We start from the raw sequence: 15,756 nt of genomic DNA, 5'->3' as shown, positions 1-15,756 counted from the left end.
GGGGGTTCGCCCATGCAGTGCTAAATAGCCTCAGGCAGACCATGAGGGAGGAAGAGCACATGCGGGGGCTCAATGGGACACTGCTACCAAAAATCTCCAATTAGAGGTGCAGGGGCACACACAAAGACATTACTCGAAGTAGTAGTACTGATTACCAGGTGCAGGGCCGGCACCCACCAGCAGCTCCCCGCGCCCCCACTCGCCTCCGCCTCCACTCAGTCTCCTCCCATGAGCGTGCTGCCACCGCTCCACTTCTCCCCTCCCAGGCTTGCCAGCAAACCTGGGAGGGAGGGGGGGAGAAGTGAAATGGTGGTGTGCTCAAGGGAGCAGGCAGAGCGGAGGTGAGCTAGGGCGAGGGGACTGCAGGAAGTAACCCGGGGGGGGCGGGACACACATTCAGAGGAACCGCTCCCCGCCCCAGCAAACCTCTGCTCCGCCACCTCCTCCAAGGCCGCTGCCGCCGATCCTCTTCTCCCCCATCCCTCCCAGGTGCGGCAAGCCTGGGAGGGAGGGGTAGGAGGGGAAATGCAGCGTGCCAGGGGGAGGTGGCGGCGGAGCAGAGGTTTGCTGGGGCCGGGAGCGGTTCCTCTGAATGTGGGGCCAGGGGTGGGTGCAAAAAAAAAAAAAAAGGGGGGGGGGGAACCGAAAGCCAGCCCTGACCAGGTGCCTGCCTTGCATATTTCCTCTTAAATTACCACTTGGGCCACAAAGCTATTAATTCAGTGGAGCTCTCAGAGGACAGAGGAGTTCTAATATTCCCTACAGCCATCTTTTTCCCCCCAGCAGCTAGATAAAAATAAAAATCAAATTCTGCCAAGTCTATCATTTTGATGGATAATATCTAAAACAGAAATTGAGTGGAGTCAGACAATTATTTAGTTACAGTAGATGCTGAAATTCAAAAAGTTAAAGCTTTATAACCATTAAAGCATCAATTGACAAAAATATACAAAGTAAATATCCTTAAATTCTAAATGGTCATGCCACTTTTTTTTTTTTAAACTTTTCCTATCTGTAATTTTTGATTATCAATACAATTTTGTCAGTCTATGCACAGTAAAAAAAAAAAAAAAAAAAATCTACATTTACTGACATTTACCAATAAAAATCGAATCCTTCCAAGCCTAGTGAGAGGATTTTTGTTTGTAGGAGGAAGATAGTCTGACTTCATATATGTCTTGAGGGGTCTGTGGACATAGATGGTGCTACCAGGTTTTCACAGAAGGCACTCTGTTAGGAAAAGAATGAAGCCAAGGCAGTTTCTTACTATGTGTAAAAAGGTAGTGTTTAATTTCTGAATAAAAACCAAATCTGGGTCAAGTACTACTTTAACTGCAGAATCCTAGCATTGTCTTCTGTACCAGTACAGCTTTCAGAAATATGACCTATAGCTTTACATGCAAGTCAGTGAGTCCTTAAGAAGGTGTTTGATAAGAGGGTCAAACTATCATGTAATCCTACAATGGAGGTCTTTGGCTGTTAGGTAGAGATGATGCTCTGAGAAACAGACATCAGGATAAAAGTAGATCTTGCCTGCTTTACAAACAACATGGCTGAGCGACGTACGTTCAAGATGTTTACCATTAAAGGCAATATGAAGGGAGAAAAATTGGGTCTGTGTCCTTTTGTTCATATATGAAGTATAAAAGTGGGTCAAAAGGATTACACTCTCCTTGACTTCTACCATAAGAATATCAGGTTTTTACTCCTGCTTTGCTTGGGGTCTCCTTGTAGGGCCCAGGATTCTAGATTTGGAGCTCTCAAAGACCTTAACTGAAAGGTAGGACCTGAAACAGTTAAACCCACAAAACAAAACCCCACTCTCTTTTGTAAAAAAGAAACATCAAGGGGCTAGCCTGCAAGAATTCCAGAATCTGATGGATGTTTGCCGATCTGGACAGGGTCTGTTTATCAAAAATTATATTTCAACCAAATAGACTTGTGGCTGTGGATGAAGAACCTTTTGAGTGGGGGGGAGGGAGGGGGTGAGAGAAAGAGAGTGTGTGTGTGTGTGTAAAAAAAAAAAAAAAAAACCACACAAAACTGCCCAAAAAATGCTAATAAGAATATTTTACTCTGAAGGAAGGCTAGCAGTTACTTTCTCACTACTGCATTTAAGACCATGTTTCCCAGCTAGGAATGAAGGGAGGCTCCTAGAGATCTTACGCAGATTTTCATCTTCTTGTTTTAAGAGCACATATCTGCTGGGGAGTCTGTTGAAGCTAGAATGACTCTAGTGAAACAGGTAACCAATGCTAAATTCAAGCCCTGCTGAGGATACTTCCATTATTTTAGATCAGGATCTATTCAGCTGTCAGAAGGGCCTTTTACAGCAAGATAACTGTCTTTAATTAAGGAACATTTAGATTTTTAGTGAGCTGCTACGTAAAGTGAGGAAAAATTCCTTGGTGGACTGATGAAAATCATTTACAGGGTTTTTTTTGCTGCTTTCTCTCTCTAGCATCTCCTGCATTTTGCTTATCACGTGTCACTCAAGAGGAAGGATGGTCTCGAGCAATTCTGAAAAGCAACTATTTTTAGATTTTTACTTCCTCATGATGCAATTCAGAAATTGTTGTTAGTTTGTTTTTTAAAAGAGAGACCTCTGCTCCAAAGAGACTTTTTTTTTTTTTTTTTAAGTTAAGGAGGGGCAAGGAGTTCAGGTGCTTGGCCCAAGGAGGAAGATCCCTAGGTTCAACAGAGAATGCATCCCTAAATTAAAAAAGGGAGAAACTGGTGTCCATGGCAGTAAACCGGTCTTCCAATCAAAGGGGACATTGCAACTGTCAATGTCTATGGGGACCGTGCTACACAAAGCTGTGGGAGCCCCATACATAAGAAAGCTTACTACTGGAAATGCTGGTGCAGTCAGCAACGAAGCATTACACTCCACAGTTATTTTGTCAGGTTGCTGTGAGAATGGCTGTTGAGCTCAACTCTCCACTCACCCTGGACCCAGTTAGAGACTTCTGCTTTCTGCCTGTCAGAGCTTTCTACCTGAAAGCAGAAAATGTAAAAGCTCCCTTTCAATGAAGATCTGGACAAGAAATTGCAAGCAGCATTTTCTGATTCTTTTAGATTTGTCTGATGTTTACCTCAAACAGAAGAGCCTACTGCAGAAGGATTTGAACTCAAAGGGTCTCTGAAAATAGCATAAAAGACAAATCATCAAATTTAGGTGTTCGCTTGAAGACATCAACTTTAAAGCAATTTCCAGCTTTAGAAAAAAAATTAATACAAAAGTTCTGAAAACAAATGTTCTACAAAGGGAGCTCAGAGCCTACTGTGGGGCGAAAGGGGCAGGGGTGGGGGGGAGTGAACAAACTGACTGGTTCTTTTCTGGGGATGATGGGGAGAGGTGGCCTTCCTTCCTGATAGACTGGCAGTTGAACACACCTAAACTCCATAGAAACTAAAATCTACTGTAAGGCTCACTGGACCTGAATGGGGTGAAAAAAAGTCAGATTCAGACTAATGTTAAAGAACACTACTTAAGGAGAGGTATAGGCAGGTAAGAAGAATACAATAGGTAGCCCTGTGGTTTTGTGCCTGTTAATGTCCCCTTTTCCTGTTCCCAAAAATCCAGGAGATGTAACTAATAGATTAGGTAACATAATGAAGAATACAATTTGTCTTAGGGTAAGAGTGCTTAACTCCCATTTTCATAAATCACTTAAGCACTCTTGAAGATTTTGTCCCTAGTCTACTTTCACTAATCTATTGTGGACAACATCTTGTCTGCTTGAATACAATTGTAAAGAGTCAAATTAGCTAAGTTTTTTAGGTTAGGCAAGCCCTATGAGAATACTCAAATTGTTAAAACTGTGCAAAGTCTGTAAAACTGAACACAACTTTCAGTTTTAGGTTTATATCCACAAATTCACTGAAAAGGTCTTCATAAAAAAAACACAAAAGATTGTCAGACAAAAAGCCTCAACTTTAAGTCTAATATTGAGCCCCAAATCACTAAAATTATGTTTTTTTTTAATATTACCTAAGAGACTCTATCATCCGAGAAGCGATTTTCTTCCGACGCATCATACTGAACACCCAGATTCGACTAATCCCACAGATAGCAGGCTCAGGAGAAGTCGAGCAGCACCAGGCTTTTTGTCGCTCAAATATGATTTTCTCATTTTCTGAACTAACTTCTGGAATCTTCTCTTCTATAACTCTATAGCCCTGCAGATAATGTCAAACTTTAACAGCACGATTCATAACTCCAAATGTATTAGTAATGCTTGTGTAAGATAATCCATTCTGCTGTAAACAAACACTTCAGTTACACATATCTTCTTTGATGAGGGGGCATAGCATGTTAATACATGTTATCTCATCACAGTCTCAATGCACAGTCAAACTGTGGAACTCACTGCCAGGGGATGTTGTGAAAGTATAACTGGGTTAAAAAAAAGAATTAGATAATTTCATGGAGGATAGGTCCATCAATGACTATAAGCCAAGATGGCCAGGGACAACCCCATCCTCCGAGTGTCCCTAAGCCTCTAACTGCCAGAACCTGGGATGGGATGACAGGGGACAGATCACTTCATAATAGCCTTGTTCTGTTAATTCCCTCTGGCACACCTGGCACCAGCCACTGTCAGAAGACAGAATACTGAGCTAAATGGACCACTGGTCTGAGGCAGTATCGCCATTATTACATTTCACAACTTTAGTTTCAATTCTGTCCCCTTACTTTTATTCTTCTATCCTAGTTTTGAAATTATCAGGGAGATTTCATGTATGGAGTTTCTTTGGTTTAGCTCCCCAATTGAATGTGATAGCAGTGAACAAAATTTATTAATAGTAAGGTAGCCATTAAATTGCATTAACTTCTATTTTTTAGATTTTGGGGTTTTTTTTTTGTTCCCTGGCCACAATCCTGGAGTACTTTTTGGGAGGGTTAGGGTGTCCCTATTACCACAAGTCTATAAGATCAGGGCTTAAGTACATGGAGACATGAATAACTACATTTTGAAAATGCTTATGATGGAAAAGTCTTTACCTGTCTGATAAAAATTACCTTAGTAAGATCTCTTTTAATAACAGAGTTGTGAGTATTTTCTGTCCCTAGAGGAGTACCTTTGTACAGGACCACATGGTGTAGGATAGAGACTGCTAAATGCTGGGATTTCCAGTAGATGGTAGAATCCCTGAGTTTAGCTGTCACAAATAAAATCCTAAACACCTTAAAATGGGATCATATTAGACATTAATGGCCAGACCTGAATTTTAACTACCTCTGTTGCTCTAGAGTGTCTAAAACTATAATTGGTCATTCAACACTGAATCCCCAGTTTGCACCTCTAGAATTTGCACCACTTACCGATTGGATATGTTCTGCAATTAAACAACCAGTCACTTTTTTGTCATTAGAAATAAAGAGAAGGGTCTTTGTTCTAGAATAGCACATGAGCGGAGCCTGTTGGAATCCCAGGTCATTGTCTACCATCTCTCTAATCTCTTCAACCTGTCAAAATAATAAATTAAAATTAACACACCGAGTAGAAGAGCTACATATAGATATACCACCCAACAAGAACTGCTACATGTTTATGGAAAGCTTCTAAACATATTAAACAGATTGGAAGTGTTATTTTTCCAGAAGTTTGAAGGATTACTCTAGAAGTAATATATGAAAGATAGCTATATGAATCTATTTAAAGAATGTTTAATTGCAAATATTAAATTAGACTTCTTTTGGTGTTAAGTCTTGTCCATTATCATGAATGTCTTTTAGGCCGGGAAACAGGATTCCTAAAATTAAGTGCAAACTTTGCTGAATTAGGCCAGTAAATCTCCTAATCAAGCGCCATTACAACTCTCAGATCCTAATTTTAGATGAAAGAGACATTTTTTAATCTCAGAAAAATCAGACAACTCTCCCTCAAAGTCTGAATGTGAAGAGCAGGAATGGATTAGCAGACAAGACATGAACACAAAGCTGGCAATTTTGAGTTGACTGCATACTTCAGATAAGAATATTAGTAACATCAAAAACTCCAATACTATCTATACACATTTAATTTTAAGCTAACCTGAGACATTATCTGTCAAGACTAGAATTCAAGAATAACTTTCACAAAGATGATATTATTGGTTCCATCCCCTAGTCCAAGATAAGTAGAAGTTGCAGTTTTATAAACCAGACCTGAACTACTGCCAAACAAACAATCTGATTTCCAGTATTAAATGTACAAAATATTTGAAGTCACCAGTAATGAGTGATAAGAATTTTAGACTTCTCTCTCAGCTTTAAGACTTCTTGTACTTTGCACAAAAGTTTGTTGGGTCTTAAAAGATACTCTAGCAAACTAATCAGGAGTTTGAAATGACTGACTGTCCCTCTCTGTTAGGATACATCTACATAGCAAAGAAAAACCCACAGCTGGCCCATGCCAGCTGACTCAGGCTCGTAGAGCTTGGGCTGCGGGGCCATTTCATTAATGTATAGACTTCTAGGCTTGGACTGGAGCCCGAGCTCTGAGACCCTCCCACCCTGCAAAGTCCCAGGGCCTGGGCTAGAGCCCAAGCCTAGAAGCCTACACAGCAATGAACTAGACCTGCAGCCTGAGTCAGCTGACACAAGACTGTCGCAGGTTTTTCTTTGCAGTGTAGGGACACCTCTAGAGGCTAAAAAGCATCTGATAAACAAGCAGGCAATATGCAAAAGTCTTACCTTAATGTTATATTAAAACTGAGATTTTAATCTCAAAGAAATCAGGTAGTTCAGTGTAAAGTACAGCATTTCATGTGATGACAATGTAAGCAGTAAGAGTAGTGCATATGTACATTTACTGTAGATGAGACATACTAATTTAGAAAATTCTGTCTCAGTTTTTCATCATACTAATAGTTTTGACACACTAGAGTGGAGAGCTACGGTTATCATGGGACTCTAATTTCCTGACTTGTGCAATTAAATTCTCAACCTTACATATGTTTCTTTCAGGACAATCAGTCATCAACACAATTCATTAAAAATTAGTAAGTGGGGGAGAAGTGTAACCAAAGCTGCAAGAAAAGGTGCCATAGAAAATGCTATCTAGAGCACAAAAAACATACATATGTTCCATCACTAATATCCCTAAAGGTCTCCCATTGATACACTGAACGGGGTAAAACCAGCTCAAGTTCATGAAATTTGAGCAAGCTCCCTGTTTTTTTGTTGTAGTATTCTCTGAAGTCCTTGGAAATGAGCTAACAGAAGCAGTAATCACAGGTCTTACGCTTAATATTGCAGAGCACTACTGCTATGCCAAAAGGCAAGTCATAAATTGTAATAATTCCTTGCTTGTAATATTTTTATCAGTTTAAACATGAATTAAAAATTTGTTAAAGATCTACTTCACAAGTCAAAAGCTATTCCTTCAACCTAACCAAGTCACAACTTCTTGAATATTTTGCTACTACTAGAAATGTAAAATCACAATGAAATAAAATTACTTCTAATCATTGCCCAAATCAGATACTTGAATACTCATTATGATAATTTGTCCAACTGCAAGTTTACAGGTATTAGAAAATTTTGTAGAACATGATAAAGAAAAAAGGTAACAGATTTTGATACTAAAAGATTTTTGATACTATGTTACAATTAATTTCAGTCTTAAATCCAAGAGAGATTCATCTAAATTTAGATTGCATGATCTGAACTACAATTAAATTCACTATGTGCATGTCAGTCTTCATTCTTAGAATATGTATTTCAAAAGTTTTTAAACCTAGTATTAAAAAGGTTAGATTTATATTTAAATGTGGTATTTCAGTTTAGCAGGCTTAAAACTTCAATGACATTTTACAAAAGCGTTGTTTCTCTCTTCTGGTATTTCAGAACCAGCTGCTAATCTCAAAGGCTGGATTTGTCAGTTGTTCCACAAGCAAAACTCTAGTTGAAACCAACAAAGAGTCTGTAATATATATCAATTGCAGATCAAGCCCCTATGATAATTTCTTGGAAGTAAAATAATGCAATTTCTCATAACTCCCCCCTTCTCGTAACTCTATTAATCAACTACAGACTACCCTTAGTGTCATGATCAAAGGGCTTCACGTAGGATAGGGTGAATACATAGAGCTGAATTATTTGATGTGCCACATTTGGACTTGGTGCAGTTGGGGAGTGAGAGAAGGTGGTAACCCTAAACCTGCACTGAAGTGTTCTGATAGTTTTGGCATCAAAGAAAAGACTTCATAATAAAGTAAGTAAGTTTAACACCATTGTTCTCCTTACAAAAAAAATATTGTGCAGGACAGAGTATACTTTGTAAGAAATTAAATAACTTCAATGTACCTTTTTAAGTGCATACTTTGGATCATCAGGAAGAACCATTATTATCTTCCCATCAGGATATTCAGCCAAAATTCTCTCTTTCTTCCATCCCTAAGTAAAACAAACATTTATCTATACTGTGTATAATTCTTTTACAACCAGAAAAGTGACATACATATCAACATATCTAGCCTGTGCAAACCTATGCAATAACTAATTAGTGATAGTTTACTGGTAAACAACCTGATCAGTCAGCCTTATTATCCACACAATAGGCATAATGCAGTATCTCTCAATGCAACATTCTGTATACCAACCATATCCAGACACATCTCATGAAACTTTTATTTTAAAATTTCCAAATGGATGATTTTTTTTTTTTTTGGCAAGACTGTAGTTCAAACTAAATTTTCAGGATTAACAAACTCACTCAACTGATATAACTGATTTCCCAACCTACAAGAAATATATTTTCCAGAGTCCAGAAACGGAAATAAACTAAGTTTTTATTTTTAAAAATTCTTTAACACGGTTACCTCCACAATTACACACTCAGTTTTAAAGTTCTGGCATGCGAAAGACCTCCAGGAGGTTTTAAATGAACTGATTGGCATGCAGTTGCCCAAAACTTAAGGAACAGGGTTTTTTGTTGTTATGATCATAAACTATCAAAGCCACAAGAAGGAGACTATAAAAAGTATTATAACTACCTTCTAAGAATCTAATGGGGAAGGAGGCTACGTTGTGTGTATCTGAAGTTAAACATACTCAAAAAAATAGAGGTAATTAATTCTTCTTCAGATCCACACTCATGATGATTAATGAGCAGAACCTGCATGGAAAAAAACAAACAAAAAAGCCACTTAAATCTAGTAAGATGGGACAGATCCAGAAATTAGAAATCGAGTTGCTTTGACGGGATTCTGAAAATATTGAATACAAAAGAAATGAGGAACACTTAACTAGCTGACCTGTAAGTCTCACACAAAGCACCTTTATGTAAAAAGCCTTTGAAGAACCAATACAGATGGAACGATTTTCTCAGTGACATGTACCATCCGGCTTAAGTAAAATTTTACCTGACTAAAAAGCAAACAACTGGATTTGGCACTAACAATGCCACATGTACTGCCAAAACAGGACAAGTTTCAGAAGGGTTACTTCTACTTCATTTTTTAATTATCTTGATACTTTCAACCCCTCTTTCCCAAACAAGATGCAAGATGACACTTTTAGAAACAACTGGTATCACAGATTTTCACTTGATGCCAACAGTGAAAACTGGCACAAGAGGGCTCGTTAGAACATATGCTGTTCCCAAATGATGCTACTGCTGAAAACTAGTATCACAGGGATGTCATGCACAAGTTTAGTTTCAATCCTGCCACCTTCCCCCCTCAATGACAGCACTGAATACCAACAGAGAGGGGCAGGCCAGTTGAATGATGGTAAAATTCTGCTGCTGGGGCACAGTAAACAGCATTATTATGGCACTAGGGTAGTGGAACAGCAGCACTTGTGAGAACTTGATCTCCAGTTAGAGCAAATATAAAGTCTCCTAGATGAAGCAGAGATTAAGCCATCATCTGTTTTTTGGTGTCTCACTTCAATCTCCCACAGCTTCCATCACCTACTCCTGACCAACTGAGAATGTCACTCAGAAGGTGTAAGTAACATAACAAGAATCCTACCAAAACAGCATCCAGAGTGCTGTTATCCAAACACAAAGATGCAGCCTTATATTTTTGGTAAAGTCACAGACGGCATTCCAACTAGAGTCGGTCAGCTATTTTCCATCAAAGTGAAAGTTTGACGTAAGTAGAAAAAAAAATATGAAAATTATATTTTCGGAACAGCTCTTTCAAATGAGTACTGTCTAACTATGAGGAGGGGGCAGAGAGAAATGTACATTTCATGTTGCCTCATTCTGCTGCCACTGCTTTCAGGACAAGTAATATTTTAATAGCATGACTCATCTACAGTGGAGAATTCAATAAAATCAGCAGGAATTAAATCATGAAGGACAAATGAAGCTCTCTCTAAATATTTTCAGGATTCTTTTTTAAATTGATTTTACTGTTTCTCTTATTTTCTGATTTTTTAAAAAAAGGAACTGAATATATTTTAGTACAAGATAGTCATTCTGTTTTCAGCACTGCCACTATTCATTTCCAAATTCCAGAGGCTTATAATTCAGCCACAAAGGTGCAATTAGGGCTGAAAACTTGTATTTTAAAGTCTTACCATGCCAACACCTTATGAGTGTTCAAAGAAAGATTTATAATTAATACGATTTTATAGCAGAGGGTAGAAAGCAAGTTTAAAAATAAAAGGAATACTTGTGGCACCTTAGAGACTAACCAATTTATTTGAGCATAAGTTTTCGTGAGCTACTGCTCACTTCATCGGATGCATTCATGTTCCGAAAGCTTATGCTCAAATAAATTGGTTAGTCTCTAAGGTGCCACAAGTAATCCTTTTCTTTTTGTGAATACAGACTAACACGGCGGCTACTCTGAAACCTGTCAAGTTTTAAAATGTTTCCACATTTTGATTTTTGGAGTTAGCTGTGGGCTTTTCCAAAGGTTAATAGGTTTAAACAAATATCTTTTGTCAACATTCCTATTGTTGTTCATGCTATTGTAAGGAACAAGCCACATTTTTCATTATACAGTGTTGACAGAAACACACCAAAAGAGGTCAAGGTGCTGGTATTATTCTCAGATTAAAGCTTCCAATCAGTAATAATTTATCAAATTAAATATCTGAAAATATATCCAATACGATTTTAATGACGGTATCTTGTATGCATTTTGAGGGCATATTTTCCTTTAAAGAAAACACACCTACTTACACCCATATTAAAATACAATTAAGTGAAAATGTGGCTTCAAAGATCAAATTGCAATGCATTTGCATCACAAGCAGCTGAAGGGGGGAGTCCTTGAACTAAAGATAGAACACACAGAATAACATATTAAAATTAAAGTACTTGTGCTCTTCTACAAAAAGGGCAAAGGTAACATATCTGCAGATGTAAACACATTTTGTAATATGCTATTGTAGAGACATTAGGAAGTTGGCTTTTCTTCTCTCATTTTTATTTACATTCCTTTTAAGGCATCCATTTTGTCAAGCCCAAATTTTACTTAATTTTATAGTAGTACAAGGTGTTTAGAATGAACAAACAAATCTAAATTTAATATTAATGTCTGTAAGAAATAGAAACTTCTTCCTATATGCCTATCAACAAGCATTCATTCTGCATGGTCAGGGAAAAGGGTCTGATCACAGCATATTATACCACATGTGAAAACTCCAGTGATTCAAAACTGCACCATTAGAAATCACAACTATAAGTTGTAAAGGTGCAAATATAAACCTGTTTGCTGTGCCCAAACCAGCACTTCTTCCGACTGCTGCAACACTAGTGCCTGATGGGTATCTACCCTGCAGTTCTCAGCACAGATCCTCAAAGAAGGGGTTTGAGAGACAGTAGCAGTCCACAGGTGGAGAGGTGGCAGACAAAAGTTCAGTTTGAACCATACAAATGATTTTTCATTTAATATGTGTTTTGTAATTTAAAATGGAATCATTATTGCACTGAAATTCTAATTTTTTATATAGACTGAAAATGGTCTGCATCTTAATAAAACAGAAAATTTGTACACAGAATTATAGACCCAAATATTCAAAACAAGAAATTGTTCAGAACTACAGGAAATATTGCATATTGCAGAGCAGTTGCTGAAGCAATTGCAGCATTATGGTACTGTGCAGGGAACACTAGTTGTAATGTTGTGGCTTTAGGGCATCATTTTATTTACACTAGGTGCACAGTGACGATATAAAATACAATTGTGAGCTCTGCTCAAAGCAAGTGCAGTTTCGATGGTGCTAGCAACTTGTGCGTGCTTTGTAAGCACTTGTGAGCACATGTGTGATGTCATCCGATTAAACTATGACCATGCAAACCATTGCTGCTACCACTGTTATATAACTGCAGTGAATTTTACACATAGTATGACACATGGCCAGAAAGGGTTAAGCAGCTTGCAGGCTAAATAACCCAGAGCCAACCTTTAGAGATGTTAGAAAGTATGCAAGTGGTCATTAGGGCCATTCCATGCTAGATAGGCTAGAACTTTGAAGTGAAAACCTGTATTGTTACAGAATTAGAGGTAATACTAATTGTGTGTGTGTACATGGTTAACATTAAACCAGATACAAGTAAACAGACCGTTCCTGTCTGTCACTATAGCTATTAATTCAGAGATCAAAAGAGAATAAATATTAAGATGAATCTTGGGTGCAATAATGTCATTGTCTATATGTCTTTTTGAAGTTTGTGATAGACTGCCTGATGGATAAATTGCTCTCTGTTAACTTGTGTAACTAATTACTGGTGGTGCTTAGGAAATAAGCCTCCATAATTGCCTATTGTTCGAAGTACTCCAACCTGTCAACTGTATAAAAAGGGCTTGGCTCCTAATCCTTTTTATCTCAGATCCGCTTGAGGCTTCATGAAGGGGAAGCGTAAGCTACAAGGCTGAGATCCCAGTCCTGACTGGACCACCCTGAATATAAACATCGCACTATAACCTATGGACTAATTCTGAAAGAACTCTTTGCATCTACAAAGCTCACCATTTCTGCTATGACTTTGAACCTCAAGAATTGTACTCATGTCTGTATGTGCACTGATCTTTTAACCAATACTCTCTCTTTTCTAATAAATTTTAGTTTAGTTAATAAAAATTGGCTGTCAGTGAATATTTGGATATGACCTGAATATTCATTAACCTGGGAGGTAATGTGTCCAATCCTTTGGGACTAGTAGAACTTTTTTATATGATGAATAAGATTTTCAGTAATCCTCATCATATTTGACTTGGGTGTCTGGGTGGAGGCATGAGGCTGGGTTACTTTAAGGGAACTGTGTTGTTGGCTTCTGGGTAACCAGTGGGGTATTACAGAAGCTGTTTTGTGCTGGTTTGGTAAATCTAAATATTGGATTATCCACCAGTTTTGGGGATTGTCTGCCCCATTCTTTGCAGTTCACCCTTATTGAGTGACCTCAGTTGGCTCCCCTGGGACTCCGGTCATAACATGAATGGCGTTACTAGCATAGCAAGTGTCTACTGTGGCATTACGCCCCATATACTTAACAATATTATATGAGTATGGCATAGTTGTGATGTATTTTGTGCAAGATAGAGGCATGTGAGATATCACTGAAAAGGTTATTATTTACCGAATAGGATTATCCTACTTGTATGCATGTATCATTTTGGTATCTGAAGTTAGGATAACTTTCTATGCCTCTATTACAAATGTGTTTACACCTGGGGAAAAGATTGTCAGTCTAGATGGCTGGCTGGGAAGGGCCAGTAGGGAGAACAATAGCTCTTAAAAGAATCTAATCTCCCACCAGGGAGCCTTCCTGAGAACACTACAAACAGCCTCTGAGTCATGGCTGCTGTGACCCTACAGGGACATGTGACCAAGTCACCTGGTACTGGACTCCATCTTGGAATACCAGTGCTTTTCCACTGACCAGACGTGGGAACCAAGCTCGGACACAAAGGGTTCCCGCCCTATGCAAAAGCTATTTAAGGCAGGGGAGTGACATCGAGGTTCTTCACTGACCCCCCACCCTAAAGAGACTCTTGGAAACACCTGAGGAACAAGGACTGAACTGGGGGGGAGGGACTGCTAGAGCCAGGCTAGAGGGGTTTCTAGCCTGTGAAAGGAATACCTTTTAAGCTGCAAGCAAGGGCAGCTGACCCATTAAAAAAATCTCTACAACCAGCTTAAATCATCTTGTAGGGTGAGAAATTGCTACTCATATCCAATCTCTTAATATATTAAGCTTAGATTGCATTTTTGTTTATTTGCTCGGTAATCTGCTTTGATCTGTTTGTTATCCCTTTTAATCACTTAAAATATATCTTTTGTAGTTAATATACTGGTTTTAGACAAGGCAAAAACAAATGTATGTGGGAGTCATAACTTGGAGCAAAAAACTGTGTATATTCCTCTCCACATTGAAGGAGGGGACAAATGAGCTTATTTTGTACAGTTCCTCCGTGCAGCACAAGACAGTATAATTTTGGGTTTACCCTCCAAAGAGGGGTGTGCACTTGAGTAGCTGGGCAGTTCCTTAGCTGAAGCCTTCCCATACAGAGCTGATCTCAGCATCTGTATGTAGCTGCAGCTGGGTGGGTCCCTTCCTGTATGTGTGCTAGAGGGAGCTTGAGGGCCTGTCACAGGAGAACAGTGAAGGGAGCCCAGGTTGGTAGGCCAGGTGGGCTCAGTGGTAGCATAGTACCAGGTGGCATCCTGGGGGAAACCAGTCACAGTCTGCAATGCCAAAATTCTCTGATATAGACTTGCCTTTAAAGCATGTAAGCTAAGAACACAGTAGAATGCATTAACTCTGAATTTCCCAAGTTTCCCAAGTTCATATAAATTGAAAAATGCAATAAGATTCCAAAAATTGTTTGTTTGTGCCATGTAAGAATGGCCATACTGGATCAGACCAAAGGTCCAAAGTATCCTGTCTACCGACAGTGGCCAATACCAGAGAGAGTGAACCTAACAGGTAATGATCAAGTGATGTCTCTCCTGCCATCCATCTCTACCCTCTGACAAACAGAGGCTAGGGACACCATTCCTTACCCATCCTGGCTAATAGCTATTAGTGGACTTAAATTCATGGAGGTTATCCAGTTCTCTTTTAAACCCTGTTATAGTCCTAGCCTTCACAACCTCCTCAGGCAAGGAGTTCCACAGTGACTATGCGCTGAGTGAAGAAGAACTTCCTTCTATTTGTTTTAAATCTGCTGCCCATTAATTTCATTTAGTGGCCCCTAGTTCTTATATTATAGGAACAAGTAAATAACTTCCTTATTCACTTTCTCCACACCACTCTGATTTTATATACCTTTATCATATCTCCCCTTAGTCTCCTCTTCTCCAAGCTGAAAAGTCCTAGCCTCTTTAATCTCTCCTCATATCGGACTCGTTCCAACCCCCTAATCATTTTAGTTGCCTTTCCTGAACCTTTTCTAATGCCAGTATATCTTTTTTGATTTGAGGGGACCTCATCTGTATGCAGTATTCAAGATGTGGGCGTACCATGGATTTATATAAGGGCAATAAGACATTCTCCATCTTACTCTCTATCCCTTTTTTAATGATTCTGAACATCCCGTTTGCTTTTTTGACTGCCCCTGCACACAGTGTGGACATCTTCAGAGAACTATCAACGATAACTCCAAGATCTTTTTCCTGATTAGTTGTAGCTAAATTAGCCCCTATCATATTGTATGTATAGATTCATAGATATTAAGGTCAAAAGGGACCATTATGATCATCTAGTCTGACCTCCTGCACAATGCAGGCCACAGAATCTCATCCACCCACTCCTGCGAAAAACCTTTCACCTATGTCTGAGCTACTGAAGTCCTCAAATCGTG

General features: G+C 38.9%; 1 protein-coding gene across 5 annotated transcripts in view; it reads right to left on the bottom strand.

Moving 5' to 3' along the window:
* The window catches only part of ESCO1 (establishment of sister chromatid cohesion N-acetyltransferase 1), a 66,604-nt gene that overhangs the window by 7,711 nt on the left and 43,137 nt on the right, over positions 1-15,756 (bottom strand). For 2 of the 5 annotated variants that reach the window (XR_013345164.1, XR_013345165.1), the window contains 2 exons: positions 8,297-8,386; positions 5,426-5,473 (listed from right to left, as the gene is read on the bottom strand). Coding sequence is in view for 1 of the 5 variants with exons in the window: in XM_077810383.1 (XP_077666509.1) it covers positions 3,995-4,182; positions 5,330-5,473; positions 8,297-8,386 (422 nt within the window). In the remaining 4 variants the exon portion in view is untranslated. Of the gene's footprint in view, positions 1-1,093; positions 1,231-3,994; positions 4,183-5,329; positions 5,474-8,296; positions 8,387-15,756 lie in introns of those variants that run through there. The other 3 variants (XR_013345162.1, XR_013345163.1, XM_077810383.1) reach the window with 3 other exon arrangements.

Source organism: Eretmochelys imbricata, chromosome 2 (genome assembly GCF_965152235.1).
Source record: "Eretmochelys imbricata isolate rEreImb1 chromosome 2, rEreImb1.hap1, whole genome shotgun sequence".
NCBI classification, from domain to species: Eukaryota; Metazoa; Chordata; order Testudines; family Cheloniidae; genus Eretmochelys; species Eretmochelys imbricata.
This window is presented reverse-complemented; position numbering and strand designations above follow the sequence as displayed.